General features: G+C 36.5%; 1 protein-coding gene across 2 annotated transcripts in view; it reads right to left on the minus strand.

Annotated features, from left to right (window-relative positions):
• The window catches only part of EYS (eyes shut homolog), a 1,767,714-nt gene that overhangs the window by 1,254,940 nt on the left and 492,271 nt on the right, over positions 1 to 20,503 (minus strand). For both annotated transcript variants that reach the window (XM_024133056.1, XM_024133057.1), the window contains exon 13: positions 6,476 to 6,597. In XM_024133056.1, coding sequence (XP_023988824.1) covers positions 6,476 to 6,597 — 122 coding nt within the window. The remainder of the gene's footprint in view (positions 1 to 6,475; positions 6,598 to 20,503) is intronic.

Consider the following 20,503-nt stretch of genomic DNA (forward strand, 5'->3'; position numbering starts at 1 on the left):
ATGAGAAGCTGAAAAATATACTTAAAGATAAAAGTGGGTAATGAGATTTCATAGAGGTCCTTGAAAATCCAGATATATTCCTGGGAAACAAAACACAATACAACATGAAAGTTTGTGCACTTGCCTAAGAAAGACATGAAAAGACCTTAATCTCCTATGTCCGACTAACCTGGAGGTTCAGTGCAAGCAAGAAGTGAGGAATATGACAGAGCTGTAAACTGTCTGCCTGAACGTTGAACACATGCCTCACCAGACACACAGAGTCTCTCAGTAAAGCCTGGGGACTTACTAGTTCAAGGAAATTTTTTAAATCTGTTAAATCATTAGCTAACCACTAGGTTAGCTGAGCAGAGACTTCAATAGTTACATATGACAAAAAATAAATAATTTATACAACTATTCCAGGAAAATCACTAAATAAACAATAGCAAAAAACAACTACAAAAAAAAATGAAACAGAAAACCAGTAACAACTGGGAAGAAGCAGGATCTGATTTTCAGATTTGCCACATTATATTATTTAAAAAGCTAAGTGTTCATTTTAAAAAATTATGAGTTGTACAAACAGAGAAAAGTATGTTCCAAACACAGGAATTAGAACAATCAATAGAAATTATCCTGGAGGAAGCCTGGATATTGGTCTTGAAAAATATATTAAATCAGCTATAATAAGTATGTTCAAAGAAAAATAGAAACCATATCTAAACCATTACTAAAAGTATGAGACTGATGTCTTGCCAAATTGAGAATGTCAATAAAGAGATATGAATTACAAAAAAGAAATGAATAGAAATTCTGGAATTGAAAAGTACAAAACACGAAATTAAAAAATCACTAGAGAGGCATAACATCTGATTTAAGGTAGCAGAAGAAGGAAGCAGTGAATTTGAAAATCAATCAATTAACATTATTGGTTCCTGAAGATATGAAAAAAAAAAAGAAAAATGAACATAGTCAGATACCTGTAGGATATCATCAAGTACATTAACATATACATGTGAGAGTTCCAGAATCAGATAAAAGACAGACAAAGGTAAAATATTTGAAGAAATAAATGTCAAACTTTCTAAACTTGATGAAAAATATTAATCTGCATGTCTGTGAAACTCAACAATCTCCAAGTAGAATAGACTTAAAGAGATAAAAGTTTAAACATATGATAGTAAACATGTCAAAAGACAAAGAGAGAATTCTGGCAGCATCAAGAGAAAAGTGACTCATGTACAGGGGATCCTCAGTCAGATTAACAAACAATTTATCACAAACCATGTAGGTCAGGCATATTTCAAGTGCTGAAAGAAAAAAACAATCAACCAAGAATTCTATGTCCCTGAAAGCTACACTTTAAATCAAAAGAGAAATTAAGATATTCCCAGATTTTAAAATAACTGAGAGAGGGACTTCCCTGGTGGCCCAGTGAGTAACACTCCACACTCAGAATACAGGGGGCCTGGGTTCCATCCCTGATGGATCCTACATGCATGCCACAACTAAGAGTTTGCAGGCCACAACTAAGAAGTCGGCATACTGTAACTAAAGATCCCACATGCTGCAACTAAGAACTGGGCCAGTCAAAATAAATAAATAATAAATAAATAAATATTTTTTAAAAATAAAAATAAAGGCTGTGCCATCCTGTGGAGCCACTGGGGTCCCAGTCCCTCACAGCATCAGAGGGATCCAAGGGGCTACTGCTGCTCTTTCCAGGACTACATAGTCTATTTAAAAAAACAAAACAAAACTGAGAGTATTCATCAGTAACATACTGCCCTATACAAAATAGTAAAGGGAGTTCTTTAAGCTAAAAGGAAAAGACACTAAACAGTAACTTGAATCCACACACACAAAGAGCACCAGTTATAGTGAATATATAGGTAAATATTAAAGACAGCATAAATGTATTTTTTGCTTATTACTCTTGTCTTCTCCTATCTCATTTAAAAGACAGTGAATAAAGCAATAATTACAAAATTGCATTGATGGATTTATAATTTATAAAAGCCTAAGGTAGGTGGGAGGAAATGGAGCAATAGTGGAGCCAAGTTTTTGTATGCTATTGAGATTAAGTTGGTGTCAATATTATGTTGACTGTTTTAAGTTAAGAAGTTAACTGTAATTGATAAGATAACCACTAAGAAAATAAGTAAAAATACATACTAAAAGTAAAAAGGAAATTAAAGTGTAACACCAGAAAATATCTAGCACAAAAGAAGGCAATGGTGAAGAAGCAGAGGAACAAAAAGACCTAAAAAAATAGGAAGATAGCATATTTTTACCTTATTTTATCAGTATTCACATTAAATTAAAATTGAGTTTATAATGCTACTAAAAGGTAGAGAATGGCAGAGTGAATTTTAGAAAATAGTCTAATTGTGTGCTAACTACAAGAGAAAAACTTTATATTCAAAGTCACAAATAGATTAAGGATAGGAAAATGCACACTATGCAATCTATAATCAAAAGACAGCTGAGTCAACTATAATAATATCAGGCAAAGTAGACTTTAAGACAAAAACATGTTACTTGAGACAAGAACATTTTATAATTAAAAATATTTATATCTATCTGTAAGATCTAACAATTACTATCATGTACACAACTGAAAGCAGAGTCCCAGTTAAATGAAACAAAAAGTAACGGATTGAAAGGGTAAATAAACAATTCAATGATAGTAATTGTAAACTTCAATATCCTATTTCTATAATGAATAGAACAAATTGGCAGGAGACAACAAGGATATAGAGGACTCGATCAACATTATAAACCAACCAGGATTAAAAGACAGACTATGTAACATCTACCCAACCACAGCAGAATACAAGTTCTTCACAAGTAGGTATAGAACATTCTCCATTATAGACCATGTGTTAGGTCATAAAACAAGCTTCAGGAAAACTCTTATAAAGTATGTTTTCTGACCACAATAAAATCAAAGTAGAAGTTAAAATCAGAAGGAAATCTGAGGAATTCACAAATAATGTGGAAATTAAATGTCACATTCCTAAATAATCACTGAGCTGAAGAAGAAATCACATGGGAAATTAGAAAATATTCTGAGATGAATAAAAATAAACACACAAAACACCAAAAAATTATAAGGTGCAGCTAAAGCAGTGCTTAGAGCAAAATTTATATTTGTAAATACTGGTATTTAAAAAGTACAGATTTTTAAATCAATAATGAAACCATCCACCTGGAAAAATAAAACTAAACCCAGAGCCAGAAGAAGGAAATGATGAGATTAATGAAATAGAGAATAAAAAAAAACATATAAAAACAATGAAATTCAAAGTTTGTTCTGTCAAAAGACATTGAACTAGATTGACCAGGAGAAAAATAGAGAAGATTCAAATGACTAGAATCAGAAATTAAAAGACATTAGCAAGTACTGACAAGAATGTGGAGAAACTGACGTCCTCACACATTGCTGGTGGGATTGTAAAATAGTGCATTCACTTAGACATGTGTTCGGAACTTTCCTCTAAAAGTTGAACATAAAGTTATCACATAATCCAACAATTCTAATGCTAGTTATACACTCAAAGAATTGGAAATATATGTGCATACAATACTTGGGAATACTAGTCAAAAAGTAGACAGCCTAAATGTCTATCAAGTGAAGAATAGATAAACAAATGTATTATAACCTTATGATGTAATATTATTGACTATAAAAAGGAAAGAAGTACTGTGACGTAAACCTTGAAAACATTATGCTAAGTGATGAAAGACCACAAAGTCACAAAAGACCACATACTGCATGATTCTATTTGTATGAAATGTTCAGAACAGGCAAATCCATACAGACAGAAAACAGATTAGTCATTTTCAGGTCCTAGGGGGGAGGGGAAAGATGAAGAAGGACTGCTAATAGGTATGGGTTTCTTTTGGGGTGACGAAAATGTTCTAAAATAAGATTGTGGTAATCCTTTCACTTTTCTTTGAATATACTAAAAACTCCTGAATTGTACACATTAAAAGGGTGAATTGCATACCTCAATAAATTATACAAAAGATAACTTGGTAATTCCTAAATAGTGAGTCATCATATTTATATATAACACATATACTAATTATGATCACCTCATTGATAGTGTATTTATTGAATGTTTTCTTCCCCTTACAAGCTAATAAAGCCAATGTTAATATAACATGAACATTTGTATTAATACATTTTCATGTTTAAAATCACAAAGAAGAAGCACAGTCAGAAAGCTTACTTCAGCTGGACTTCTATTTTTATACCAAGAGAAAAATGCAACCCTACATCTTGGAAATACAATCAGTAATCTTTGAAAAATCTGAAGCATGATAAAGTGACTAAGAGTGTTTGTGTTAATTTAAGAGGCAAACTCTTTTGACACGTTTATAAATTTAAGTCATTAAGAGTTCACAACTAGTGGTGTCAGAGTTTCTAGAAAGACTGATTATGTCTCATGAATATTAAAATAAAGCGTATTTTAATTAAGCCTTCTAGACTTTGTTGCTTGTTTTGTTTTAGATCTTTAAGGCCTCTTAATCAAATGGCAGTGTTTTAATCTAAATAAAAGTACTATCATGCTGGATAATAAATTAATACTTGTGTCTTCTCATTCTGTTTGATTGACGTTATGAGAATAACATATTTTATACAAATAAGTGATATATTTCACATGCACACAGACATATTTCCAGCCCCCCCTCCACATATCAATGAGAGTATATTTTGGCAAAGAGAAAGCAGCAACTAAATCCAGAATCCCCAGGAGCTGGCCAGGAACTAGAAGCTAGGTTAACAGCTACATGTTGCTGTTCTCCTGTTGAACATTTCAATAGACAATTTCAAAGAACATCAAAGTGAGATAAGGCTACTCTGTGACCCTGATGAATCATAACAAATATAAGCTTACCCCACAAACATATCTAAACACAAACAAAAACATGAACATTATCTAAACCACCAGAATGGCAAACCTTCCCCTAAAATGGCTATTATGAAGGATTGTTGCCTCTGTAAACATGTTGGTTTCCCCCTCTGTCTAGTTTTCCATCCTTCTACATGAGATTCATTATAAACCCAATCACAGAATGCTTCCCAACTCCTGACAATATCCCATCCAGGCCTAAATCCCACTTTCTTAAGCCATCCCAAAATTACGTATCACATACACATACACAAATGCATAAACTAATTATCTTCAGAAACTTAAGAGAGAGCTGAATGTTTAAAAGGATATCTCAGAGTCTGAAAAATATCCTGGAAAATTCATATTATATATTGTAGGTTATAATTAATAGAGCTATTTAAGAAAAATAAAATAAATGGATAATTATGAAAAGTTTTTTTCCATAGCCTAACAAAAGTTGATTCTTTCTCCCAATACATAGATGGATAGGCAGTAAATATTAATTTGTGATAATATATCAATTTTGATAATTGAGAATATCACAAAAATAACTCTGGGTTTTTACATTTTTGTATATTTTAAACTAATGTCAACTATTGTCATTGGGAGTTTTCCTATATTACGGAAGTTATTCATTATTTTTCTTATGGCCATTGAAATGCCAGCTATTTCAGAATTCCCTTATAATGAAATAAAGTGCCTACTGTTGAACTAGTCTAAGTCTTACTTCCCATTTCAGTCACTAAACATGAAGAACATTTGCAAAAACTCTTACGTGCTTGAGATGATTCAGAATTCTCAATTTTAATCACAAGACAAAAGAGAGTTTATGAGTTATTTTAGAGGACATCCTGAAACCATTTTGATTTATCCCTGGAAAAATAATTATATAACTATATTTGTATTCAATTATTCTGCTTGTGTGATAAGAAAAACTTTCTAGTTACAGTACACCTGATTTTGCATCTACTTAAGGGACCTAGTTCACACACCAAAGAAGTCAAAAGCTAAAAACTATTTACAACTATTTATTTGGTTATTAAAGTTTTGGAATAATAGCAGTGGCTACTCAGAATTTCTATTTAGTTTCTTCAAACTTCTCATCTAAAAATCAATGAATAATACAATTGTAGTATGGAAAATATGGATAGTAAATGTTGTAAAATTTACCAATAATTTGACTAAAATAATCCAAACTCATGATTAATTTATAGGAAATAAGTTGAATTTAATTTAATAGACCCACTAAGCACACTTATTGTGGCACTGATTTTGCATGGAATGACCCGAAACAATGCTGAAATGGCAAAAGAGTGCTTTGAAGAAGTAAGGGCATTCGTAAGATGAGCCACATCTGGACATTGCATTTCCAAGTTAAAATTTGTTTATTCCTTTTTTGACTGGACATCTGCACTTTGGTATTTGCAAATTTTAAATGAACGTGACACTATCTTTTCAGGAAATGGCTCTTTATCTTAGTATCATTATTTTAATTAATTGATGTAAAGTGAAAACAATGTCTGGATATATCCCAAAGACATCATGAATTCCAAGTAATTTTGTAAAGAAACAATGAATATATTACTCACCGATAGCCATTGTCAAGGTCAGTACAGGTGGAATTGTTCTTACAGGGATTCTTTTTGCAGTCATTGAATTCTTGTTCACAAAAATATCCTTCCCAACCAGAAAGGCACACGCATTGGTAGTTCTAAGGGAATATGAATATTATACAACCTTTAGGTCATTTCTTATTACTCATGTTTATTTTGATCTCTGTCAATTTATGGTTTTTTTCAATTTTTATAAAATGTCAATACTTGTCAAAAATTACCGCAGTTAAAAACTATGTGAACAGTATTCTTTGGTATCTAATTCAATAAAAATTAATATTTATGTGTCAAGCTCACAATACAGAGCTATTGGTCTTGTTAAATGTTAATATAAAAGTAGTGTATTAGTAATATGAAGACTAGTGATTGTGTAAAACTAAATAACTAAATGTAGTACTTGGCAACTAGCTCATGAGTTAAAAAAATAACTACAACAAACTAAAACTTCTGACAGCTTTGTGATATTACTTACAAATAATTAACTTATGTAAGTGTAGTATTTTCATTTATTGAAATTGTAAAACTTTGCATATTATTTTTCTGAAGAAAAGAATTGGTCTATAACAATATTCAAAATACTGGAAGCAGAATTGTTTTTCCTGATTGGGTAAATAGAAAAACAACCCAAAAGACATCTCAAATTATGGTGGGACAGTAATTTATACATTAAAAATAATTTTGAAGACTAGAGCTCTTTTCAAAAAGTTAGAATTTGGGCTCTGAGGTTTAGCGATTCTAGAGTTAGAAATACGAAAAATTCTAACATCAATATTAGGTGTTATCTTGATCTTCTCTGTTCAGTACCAGTAGCCACTGGCCACCTGTGGTTATAGAGCATTGAAATGTGCCTGGTCCCAAATGAGGCTGTAAGTATAAAATACACACTGGATTTGGAAAATGTAATATTAAAAAAGAATATAAAGTATCTCACTAATAATTTTATTACATGTTGTAATGGTAATAATTTGGATATAAAAAGTTAAACACATGATTGTATTATTAAAATTAATTTCATCTGTTTCTTTGACCTTTTTTTTTAATGTGGCTGCTAGAAAATTTACTGAACATACATAGATTTTGTTACATTTCTACTGGACAGAGCTGTGTCAAGTGATGCCAGCCCAACTTTTCACTTGGGAATGGAGTTGAGTCTACATAGCTCTGTGAACACACAAGAGCAGGAGCTCTCTGAGATGGGAAAACATGTTCTGGTGTACTACATTCCAGTACCTTGAGAAGGCCTGGCACCAGTGGACGCTTAATACCTGTTGATTGAACGATGAAAACAATGATAGGAAAAATAATGTAAAATATGAAGTTAGTACACAAAACAGACTTCACAAATATTCTATACCTTTACTATAGGTAGACGGAAATTTCATAAAGTTCAAACATTCCAGTCAAATAACTTTTTTCACCAGAGAAACACATACATTCATGCTCAATGTAGATGCATTTAGGTTACAATAATCCAAATGTGTGAGTAGCTCCACTGAGGTCCCAGCTTTAGTTTTCACCTGCTTGTGCAAAGCAGAGGGATGAGAGTGGCCATACCAAGACCAGATTTTACTGCTGAACATGTGTTCATTCTCCACTCAGAGTTCTCACTCTCAGTACTTATGGTCTGCTGGATTTCAGCAGCAATTTTTTCCTATGTTCTGCCTCTATCGTTGTTAACTTCCTCAATGAGTTTGGCAATATTCAGAAAGTTTTCATTGATTGCATTTATCTTATTTCTTTTTCCTTCTCTTTTGTGTAAGCGTTACAAAGAGGACTTACATGAAAATTGAAGGTAATGATCATATTTTGTTTAATGCATATGCTATTTGAGATGGAAGCAATTCTATAACAGGCATGACTAAGCATCTGCTGTAGTGAATGGGGGGGGGCATGACCCAACCTAGTGATAGATAGGAGGGCAGATCAGGATGCATGATGGATGTCTGAAACTTGTGGACCATGTGAGGTGCCCTTTAGTTATTTCTGACAATTCACATTCAAAGGGGTGTCAATTGTTTCTGTTAAGACAAATGCATGAGTATACTGTTGGTTTTTATTTTGACGTATCAGTAGTAATTTGAAACAAATTCAGTGAGTGAGCCAAAAAGCCAAACAAATTTATTTGCCATTAAAGCCATATATTTTTTATTGGTATTCTTGATGATTTAATAATGAGTAGAAAATTACCACGCATTTAACGATCTAATTATCACTAAAGTGTCAGGTACCAAAGCAGTGATCTCCAGATATGATGGAATCTGTATGAAACAGAAACAAAGTGATCAAGGAAATATACATTTTTCTAATATTAAACATGAATAAATATAAATGTTGCAGAAAGCAGAATATTAAGTAGAATTAACCCAGAGTTCAAGTATTTCTGTTCATCTGTTGCTTACTTGATTCAGAAGCATTATTCTGAACTTAGGCATTCTTAGTGGAAAACACTCTCCCAATCAACACTATAAAGTTAATTAATTCCAGTAACTTAAAATAATAAAGCTGACACACTACTTTTAAGCCATAATACCTTGGCATTCAATAATCATATAATAATATTTTGAGTCACTTTTCCTGAGGAGTAAAATGTATTTAAATATGTTTACTAAAATGAGTAAAAGTTTGCATAATTTGTGAAGTGGGTGCCACATTGTTTTTACCTCGTCATGCAAAGTAGACATTTGTCTTCCTGCCAAATTCAGATAAAACAGTATTCATAGTTTGAAATACATAGTGAGTAGGAGACAGGAAAGACAGAAGCTGATAAAAGATGACACAGACCCAGCTCAGTGAACTACACAGCCAGTGAGACAAAAGACAAAGTGGTCAAGTTTGGTAGATACAATAACTACATATATTACACACTCTATAAAATATTCTGCATGTAACTATGTAGTAGTAGTTTAGTTTTTCAGGTCATGAACTAAATATTTTAAATTCTTTTGATAAGTGACAAATATACAAAGGTAAGAAGGTTAGCATAATTCTGAATATAAATTTTGAAGTCTGAGAGATGACATTTGAACAACAGCTTTGTGGCTTATTAAATATCCAGACATGTATGTTGTATTGAATTTCTATTTCTGTGTAGCAAATTACCATATATTTAGCAGCTTTAAACATAAATTTGCTATCTCACATTTTCTGTGGTTCAGTATCTAGACACAGGTGAGTCAAGTCCTTTGCTTAAAGTCTCACCGGGCTAAAACAAGGTATTGACTGGGGTTATGATCTCATCTGAGGCTTGGGGTCCTTTTCCAAACAGTGGTTGTCAGTAAAATTTATTGCATTGTGGCCCTAGGACTTGGGTCTTGTCACTTGCTAGTTGCCAGGCAAGGACTGCTCTCAGATCCAGATGGTGTCACATCCTTGGCACATGGCCTTATCTTCTCAAAGCACAGTGGGGTGGTTTGTTCCTTCAAGGCCAACAGGGGAGCACCTGCTTCTGTGTCTTGTCTCCTTTAAGGACCCATCTAATTAGGTCAGGCACACTCAAGATAATCTTACATTTGGTAAATCAAAGTCAGCTGATTAGGGACCTTAGTTACATCTGTAAAATCTCTTTTTCCATGTAAAGTAACATAAATGGTAGTACTATCCCACTATATTCACAGGTCTTACTTATGCTCAAGGAGAGTAGGTTTTACAGGACATGTTCACTAGGAGGTGGAGATCTTGGGGCCATTTTATAATTCTGCCTAACGCATCTGATAACCTACTTAATTTATCTAAGTAAACTATTTACGTTATCTAAGCCTCAGGTGCCTTTACACATAAAGTACCAATAATGTCTACTTCATAAGCTTATTTTGAGCATTGCATGCAGTAATGATTTGGCTTGGCCTAGTAATGACATGCTTGGCCTAGTGACAAATAATCACCACTAATCAATAGTAACCATTCCTTCCAGGCTTGCCAGACTAGATCTGACAAGGTCAAAGTACAACACACAAGAAGTACTGCACTTGAACAGAATTATCCATCTCTACATTATTTCTTTGTATAGTAAGCCCCCTACATACGAATGAGTTCTGTTCTGAGAGTGTGATCGTTAAGTCCAACAAAGTTAGCCTAGGTAACCAACTAACACAGTCAGCTATATAGCACTGTACTGTAATAAGTTTATAATACTTTTTACACAAATAATACATAAAAAACAAACACAAAAATAAAGAAAACATTTTTAATCTTACAGTACAGTACCTTGAAAAGTACAGTAGTACATCACAACAGCTGGCACTTCTTAACAGTACCAGCTACATCACTGCTGCTTTTACACTTGCTTCTGTACATCCTGGGCATGAAATAAAGATAGTGTACTACTGTCCTCTACACAGTAAAGTATACAGTAAAGTACACAAAAGCACAACCACTTGTAGAGGATCCACGCACCTGAAAAAGTACGCCAGACACATGAACTAACTTATGCAACTGGACATGCATGTTTGCATCTTTGAAAGTTTGAAACTTGAAGGTTCATATGTAGGGGAATTACTGCATGAACAATTTTCATTATTTCATTATTTTTATTTTATTATTTAAAAGTATTTACTTTTCATTATTTCTTTTATGAACAATTTTTCAGTACTACTATTTATTATCATTATTTTACATTACTTCTTTGTATGCACCTACTGAAGGATAAAGATTTTCAGACGAGGAAAACAAAGGTGAAAGAGGAGGAGAAAGAGAATCCAGCAATGTATCGATCACAAACACAAACTTAGACAATATGGACAAATTTCAGATAATAAATTAGGAACATTGATCAAGAAATAGTGGAAAATCTTACTAAATAAGTAAACATTTTTAAATGCACCAAAAAGGGAGATTGACAGTATGCTTACACAGACTGAAGTAAAATTGCTTCCAAATCTTTAATTCTTCTCTTATGTCATATAGGTGAAGAAAACAGGAAAGCAGGGGAACTACCCAACTTAAATTTTGAGACTAGTAAAGCCTAGATACCAAAATCTGGCAAGCATATAACAAGAAATGCAAACTCACTCAATCTTATGTGATCAAAAAAAGTAAAATTGAAAAAATAATTTTAAGTAATTGAATCTAAGAGTGTCTTCAAGATTTATTCTATTATGAGCAGGTAATTTGTTTTTGTTTTTGTCTTACAGAAATAGAAGTATGCTTCAATAGAAGAAACTCTATTAAAGAAGGGAAAAATGGTTTGATCATCTCAGATTCAGAAAAACCATTATATAATTCAACACACATTCATAAAATTCTCATCAAATGAGAACTTTTCGGGAATGTCCTTATATTAATAAAAGCTATTTACCAAACAAGCAAGCAAACAACAAAAAATCCTGCCAAACCTCATTTTGCCAAAAACAACTAGAGAAACTGAGTAAAATACATAGAACAATGATTGAATTCTGAAAAGAACAACCAAAGCAAATTGCATCTCTTAAATTCTGGAGAGAAGGGAAGCAAACTAAAGTAAGATCACTCTTGCCCTTGCTTTTAATGCGAGGACATTTGCTTTCTTAAATTCAGGTAAATAAAAGCAGCTGGAGCTTGCAACAAGTTCCCTGGAATGAATATATATATATATGTATTCAACTCTGTTGAAGAGAGAGGTCCATGAAGAGAAGAACAAACAAATGATCCCAAATGTTGATGAGCAATCATTTGGAGACATTTATTCCCTAGGGTGAAACTACCCAATGTAAGCAGAAAGCAGCTAAAGTGAATAGCAAAGATTCAATAGCCTTGTGTTCCAGGAAAGGTCGAGGCTGGAGTTTAGGGCCTGTAAGATGCAATGGTCCTGCTAAACACTTCTGGCTTTCATTGAAACCCCAAGGTCTAGAAGTAAAACAATCCAGCAAAACTCCCAGCTTAGATCATGCTACAACCCCACTCAACATTGTAGTTGAGGTCATCAATCTGTGCTCTGTTGTCCTGCCAGAGAAATGAAGTGCTCTTTGGAGGAAGTTAACGTTAGAGGAAATTTTTCAATATTTGATAACAAAATGTCTGGTATTCAATAAAAAATTAACCTCACCACTTCGGTTTCGAAGCTGCAGCCTGATATTGACACTTCGTAGACGTCGTATGACTATTCCTCTACGTATCAATCTACTGATGAGGTTCATAGTCCTTTTAGTATTAACAAGTACAACTGACTTCCAATCAGTTAGTTTCGGTAAACTCCGAAAAAGAACAATAAACCTTCTACTGACACTCCTAACAAACACAACACTAGCCCTGCTATTAATACTTATCGCCTTCTGACTCCCCCAGTTAAATGCATACACTGAAAAGACAAGCCCCTACGAATGTGGCTTTGACCCTATACAATCTGCCCGCCTATCCTTTTCCATAAAATTTTTCCTAGTTGCAATCACTTTCCTTCTCTTAGACTTAGAAATCGCTCTCCTACTACCCCTTCCCTGAGCAATCCAAACAAGTAACCTAAAAACAATACTTATCATAGCCCTATTCCTAATCTCCTTATTAGCAGCTAGCCTGGCCTACGAATGAACCCAAGAAGGCCTAGAATGAGCCGAATATGGTACTTAGTTTAAAATAAAACAAGTGATTTCGACTCACTGGACTGTGATCAAACTCACAAGTACCAAATGTCCCTAATCCACATAAACGTCATAATAGCCTTCTCCATATCCCTCGTAGGCCTACTAATATATCGATCCCACCTAATATCCGCACTGCTCTGCCTAGAAGGCATAGCACTATCCCTATTTATCTTTACAACCCTCACAGCGCTAAATTTACACTTCACCCTAGCCAACATAGTCCCAATCATCCTTCTAGTCTTCGCACTATTATACTAATACCACTAACCTGATTATCAAAAAATAATCTAATCTGAATCAACTCTACAGCCCACAGCCTATTAATCAGCTTTACAAGCCTACTCCTCCTCACCCAACCCAACGACAACAATCTTAACTACTCTCTAACATTCTTCTCCGACTCCCTCTCCACGCCCCTCCTAATCCTAACCATATGACTCCTTCCCCTGATACTAATAGCAAGCCAATCACACCTCCTCAAAGAACCACTTACCCGAAAAAAACTCTACATCACAATGTTAATCATACTGCAGGTATTCCTCATCATGACATTCACCGCCACAGAACTAATCTTATTCTATATCATATTTGAAGCTACACTAGCCCCAACCCTTATCGTTATTACCCGCTGGGGCAACCAAACAGAACGACTTAATGCAGGACATTATTTCCTCTTCTATACACTACTCGGATCACTTCCCTTATTAGTAGCACTAACTTATCTACAAAACACAACAGGAACCCTAAACTTCCTCCTAATACAATACTGAACTCAGCCCCTATCAACCTCCTGGTCCAACACCTTTATATGATTAGCCTGTATAATAGCTTTTATAGTAAAAATACTCCTCTACGGACTACACTTATGACTACCTAAAGCACATGTGGAAGCCCCTATCGCAGGCTCTATAGTACTTGCAGCTGTACTATTAAAACTCGGTGGTTATGGTATACTACGAATTACACCCATACTCAACCCACTCACAGAACACATGGCCTACCCCTTCCTCATGCTCTCACTATGGGGCATAATTATAACCAGCTCCATCTGTCTACGCCAAACAGACCTAAAATCACTCATCGCATACTCCTCAATCAGCCACATAGCACTCGTTATCACAGCCATTCTTATCCAGACCCCCTGAAGCTACATAGGGGCTACCGCCCTAATAATTGCCCACGGCCTCACCTCATCCATACTGTTCTGCCTAGCAAATTCGAACTACGAACGAATTCACAGCCGAACTATAATCTTAGCCCGAGGCCTACAAATCTTCCTCCCATTAATAGCAACCTGATGACTACTAGCAAGCCTAGCAAACCTCGCCCTACCCCCTACAATCAACCTAATCGGAGAACTATTCGTAGTAATATCAATATTCTCATGATCAAATCTCACCATCATCCTAATAGGAACAAACATCGTAATTACCGCCCTATATTCCCTATATATGCTAATTACCACACAACACGGCAAACACACACATCACATCAATAACCTTACCCCTCCTTCACACGAGAACATACCCTAATAGCTCTACATATCATCCCCCTCCTACTCCTGTCATTAAACCCTAAAATCATTCTGGGTCCCCTCTATTGTAAATATAGTTTAAAAAAAACACTAGCTTGTGAAGCCAGTAATAGAAGACTAAAACTTCTTATTTACCGAAAAAGTACTGCAAGAACTGCTAACTCATGCTCCCATACCTAACAATATGGCTTTTTCGAACTTTTAAAGGATGGAAGTTATCCATTGGCCTTAGGAGCCAAAAAATTGGTGCAACTCCAAATAAAAGTAATAAACCTATTTACCTCCTTCACCCTACTCACACTACTAATCCTAACCGTCCCAATCGTCACACCCAACACGAACCTCCACAAAAGCAACAAGTACCAAACCTATGTAAAAAACATCATTTCCTGCGTTTTCCTCACTAGCCTAGTCCCAATAACAATATACCTTCACACAAACCAAGAAATACTTATCTCAAATTGACACTGAATCACTATTCAAACCCTCAAACTAACACTCAGCTTCAAGATAGATTACTTTTCGCTCATATTTATGCCCGTAGCACTATTTATTACATGATCCATCATAGAGTTCTCAACGTGATATATACACTCCGACCCCCACATCAACCTGTTCTTTAAATACTTACTCCTCTTCCTCATCACTATACTAATCCTTGTTACCGCCAACAACCTCTTCCAACTCTTCATCGGATGGGAAGGAGTGGGAATTATATCTTTTCTACTCATCGGCTGATGATTTGGATGAACCCAACTCTTCATCGGATGGGAAGGAGTGGGAATTATATCTTTTCTACTCATCGGCTGATGATTTGGACGAACGGACGCAAATACAGCCGCCCTCCAAGCAATCCTGTACAACCGCATTGGGGATATCGGATTTCTCACGTCAATAGCATGATTCCTCTCCAACATAAATACATGGGACCTACAACAAATCTTTGTGCTTAACCAAAACTCCCCAAACCTTCCCCTCATAGGACTAGTATTAGCCGCAGCTGGAAAATCAGCTCAATTTGGACTACACCCCTGACTCCCCTCAGCAATAGAAGGCCCCACCCCCGTTTCAGCTTTACTCCATTCAAGCACAATAGTTGTGGCAGGAATTTTCTTACTTATCCGCTTCCACCCCCTAATAGAAAACAACAAGCTCGCCCGAACAGCAGCTCTATCTTTAGGCGCTCTTACCACCCTATTTACAGCCATTTGCGCCCTCACCCAAAACGATATTAAAAAAATTATCGCCTTCTCCACCTCCAGTCAACTAGGCTTAATAATAGTAACAATCGGCCTCAACCAACCCTACCTAGCATTCCTGCATATCTGCACACACGCTTTCTTCAAAACTATACTATTCCTATGCTCCGGCTCCATTATCCACAGCCTAAACAATGAACAAGATATTCAAAAAATGGGAGGACTATTCAAAGCCCTCCCTTTCACTACAACAGCCCTCATCATTGGCTGTCTTGCACTAACAGGAATACCATTCCTCACCGGATTTTACTCCAAAGACCCCATCATTGAAGCCGCCACTTCATCTTATACCAACGCCTGAGCCCTATTACTAACATTAACCGCTACCTCCCTCACAGCTGTTTACAGCACTCGCATCATCTTTTACACACTACTAGGACAACCCCGATTCCCTCCCCACATTACCATTAATGAAAACAACCCCTCACTAATCAACCCCATCAAACGCTTAATACTCGGGAGCATTTTCGCCGGCTTCATTCTATCCAACGGTATTCCCCCCATAACCACCCCCCTAATAACCATGCCCCTATACCTAAAACTAACCGCCCTTACAATAACAACCCTAGGCTTCATTATCGCATTTGAAGTTAACCTCAACACACAAAACCTAAAATATAACCTCCCCTCAAACCCCACCAAATTCTCCCTCTTACTAGGATATTTCCCCACAATCATACACCGCCTACCCCCTAGCCTGAACCTGATAATAAGCCAAAAACTAGCCACCTCTTTACTAGATATAACATGACTAGAAACCATTTTACCAAAAACCACAGCCCTCATCCAACTGAAAGCCTCTATGCTGACCTCAAACCAACAGGGCCTCATTAAACTGTACTTCCTATCTTTCCTCATCACCATTACTCTCTTCATGCTCCTATTTAATTACCCCGAGTAATCTCCATAATAACCACAACACCAATAAACAGTGACCACCCCGTAACAATTATCAACCAAACACCATAACTATACAACGCAGCAACCCCTACTGCCTCCCCCCCAAAAAACCCAAAATCCCCTGTATCATAAATCACCCAATCCCCCTAAAATATAGTCTCCCCTCAAACCTCACCAAATTCTCCCTCTTACTAGGATATTTCCCCACAATCATACACCGCCTACCCCCTAGCCTGAACCTGATAATAAGCCAAAAACTAGCCACCTCTTTACTAGATATAACATGACTAGAAACCATTTTACCAAAAACCACAGCCCTCATCCAACTGAAAGCCTCTATGCTGACCTCAAACCAACAGGGCCTCATTAAACTGTACTTCCTATCTTTCCTCATCACCATTACTCTCTTCATGCTCCTATTTAATTACCCCGAGTAATCTCCATAATAACCACAACACCAATAAACAGTGACCACCCCGTAACAATTATCAACCAAACACCATAACTATACAACGCAGCAACCCCTACTGCCTCACCCCCAGAAAGCCCAAAATCCCCTGCATCACAAACAACCCAATCCCCCAATCCATTAAATCCAAACACGACCTCCACCTCTCCACCCTTCAATACATAAGCCACTGCCAAAAACTCAACCACTAACCCCAGAAGAAATCCCCCTAGCACAACCTTATTGGAAACTCAAACCTCAGGATACTGCTCAGTAGCCATGGCCGTAGTATAACCAAACACAACCAACATCCCCCCTAAATAAATTAAAAACACCATTAAGCCCAAAAACGAACCACCAAAACTCAAAACAATTCCACACCCCACACCACCGCCCACAATTAACCCCAAGCCCCCATAAATAGGCGAAGGCTTTGAAGAAACCCCTACAAAACTAATTACAAATATAATACTCAAGACAAAAACAAAATACATTATCGTCATTCTCACATGGACTCAAACCATGACCAATGACATGAAAAATCATCGTTGTTATTCAACTACAAGAACACTAATGACCAACATTCGAAAGACACACCCATTAATAAAAATCATCAACAATACATTCATTGACCTCCCCACCCCATCAAACATCTCCTCATGATGAAACTTTGGTTCTCTACTTGGACTCTGCCTGATCATACAAATCCTAACAGGCTTATTCCTAGCAATACACTACACACCAGATACAACAACTGCCTTCTCATCAATCACACACATCTGCCGAGACGTCAATTATGGTTGGATTATCCGATATCTACACGCAAACGGAGCCTCCCTATTCTTCATTTGCCTTTACGCTCATATAGGACATGGCCTGTACTACGGCTCCTACATCTTCCAAGAAACATGAAATGTCGGAGTAATACTTCTAATCACAGTAATAGCCACCGCATTCGTAGGTTACGTACTGCCCTGAGGACAAATATCATTCTGAGCTGCAACCGTCATTACAAACCTTCTATCAGCAATTCCCTACATCGGCACCACCCTAGTAGAATGAATTTGAGGCGGTTTTTCCATAGATAAAGCAACACTAACACGCTTCTTCGCTTTCCACTTCATCCTCCCCTTTATTATCCTAACACTAGCAATAGTCCACCTCCTATTTCTTCACGAAACAGGATCCAACAACCCCACAGGAATCCCCTCCAACATAGATAAAATCCCATTTCACCCCTACTACACAATTAAAGACACCTTAGGCGCCCTACTACTAATTCTGTCTCTACTTACACTAACCCTATTCGCACCCGATCTACTAGGAGACCCTGATAACTATACCCCAGCAAACCCACTAAGCACTCCAGCACACATTAAACCAGAGTGATATTTCCTATTCGCATACGCCATCCTACGATCCGTCCCCAATAAACTGGGAGGCGTCCTAGCCCTACTACTCTCCATCCTAATCCTTATATTCATCCCAATACTCCACACAGCCAAGCAACGAAGCATGATATTCCGACCATTCAGCCAATTCCTGTTCTGAACACTAATCGTAGACCTACTAGTCCTAACATGAATCGGAGGCCAACCCGTGGAGCACCCATATGTAACTGTGGGCCAACTAGCAACCATCCTGTATTTTCTTTTAATCCTAATCCTAATACCAGCAGCCAGCCTTATCGAGAACAAGCTCTTAAAATGAAGAGTCTTTGTAGTATAACGAATACCCCGGCCTTGTAAACCGGAAAAGGAGAAAGTCACACCTCCCTAAGACTCAAGGAAGAAGCACTAAAACCTCACCATCAGTACCCAAAGCTGAAATTCTACATAAACTATTCCTTGAAATAATGCTTCATTGTAAATAAACATAAAACCAAAGTACTATGTCAGTATTAAAAATAACCCATTCAATTACATTTTTCATGTCCTGAACCATGTTAATGTACTCCCTATGCTAACAATAGCGTTCTCCCTGTAGGTATGTACATATACATGCTATGTATAATAGTGCATTCAATTATTTTCACCACGATCAGTTAAAGCTCGTATTAAATTCTATTAATTTTACATATTACATAAAATTATTGGTCGTACATAAGACATACCCTTAAATCAGTTCTAGTCCTTTAACACTATGAACTCTCGGATCAGATCACGAGCTTAATCACCATGCCGCGTGAAACCAGCAACCCGCTCGGCAGGGATTCACTATTATTGTATCTCAGGCTCATTCATCGTAAGCCGCGCTACTCCGTGGTCTTTCCAAGGCCTCTAGTTGCCATTCTCAGGGTCATAACTCGAGGCACCTGCGCTAGTTCCAGCTTTTTCCAAAGTCGAAATCCTCTGTCTCGTGGGGAGCTTTCTCTCCCACCCCATTTAATACTAATCGTCTTCTTAGATACTCACCACCCCCCTTGACAGCTTGCTCTCTAGATTTGCAAGGCATTTTTTCAAAAAATCAATACTAAATCTGACACAAGCCTCATGACACAATTGTACGAACGTTTTTCATATGTAATTGGGTTAGTGTAGCTTAAATTTTTAATAAAGCAAGACACTGAAGATGTCTAGATGGACCCACTAGTCCCACCAACATAAAGGTTTGGTCCCAGCCTTCCTATTAGCTCCCAACAGATTTACACATGCAAGTATCTACACCCCAGTGAAAATGCCCTCCAAATCACAAAGATCAAAAGGAGCAGGTATCAAGCACGCCACACCAGCAGCTCACAACACCTTGCTTAGCCACACCCCCACGGGACACAGCAGTGATAAAAATTAAGCCATGAACGAAAGTTTGACTAAGTCATGTTGATTAGGGTTGGTAAATTTCGTGCCAGCCACCGCGGTCATACGATTGACCCAAGCTAATAGGCATACGGCGTAAGGAGTGTTAAAGAGTTATACAAAATAAAGTCAAGCCTTGACTAAACCGTAAAAAGCCATAGTTAAAATTAAGCTAAACCACGAAAGTGACTTTAATACAATCTACTGCACGACAACTAAGACCCAAACTGGGATTAGATACCCCACTATGCTTAGCCGTAAACCCAGGTAGTCATAAAACAAGACTATTCGCCAGAGTACTACTAGCAATAGCCTAAAACTCAAAGGACTTGGCGGTGCTTCATACCCCCCTAGAGGAGCCTGTTCTATAATCGATAAACCCCGATTAACCTCACCAACCCTTGGTTAGCTGATGACCAAAATTCAAGAGAAAATCAGACAGTAGGAACAGATTATTCAGATATTGTGTTATTGGATATTTTAAAATGACTATGATTAATATATGTGAGAATATAGA

This window comes from Physeter macrocephalus, chromosome 10, assembly GCF_002837175.3.
Source record: "Physeter macrocephalus isolate SW-GA chromosome 10, ASM283717v5, whole genome shotgun sequence".
In the NCBI taxonomy this organism is placed as follows: domain Eukaryota; kingdom Metazoa; phylum Chordata; class Mammalia; order Artiodactyla; family Physeteridae; genus Physeter; species Physeter macrocephalus.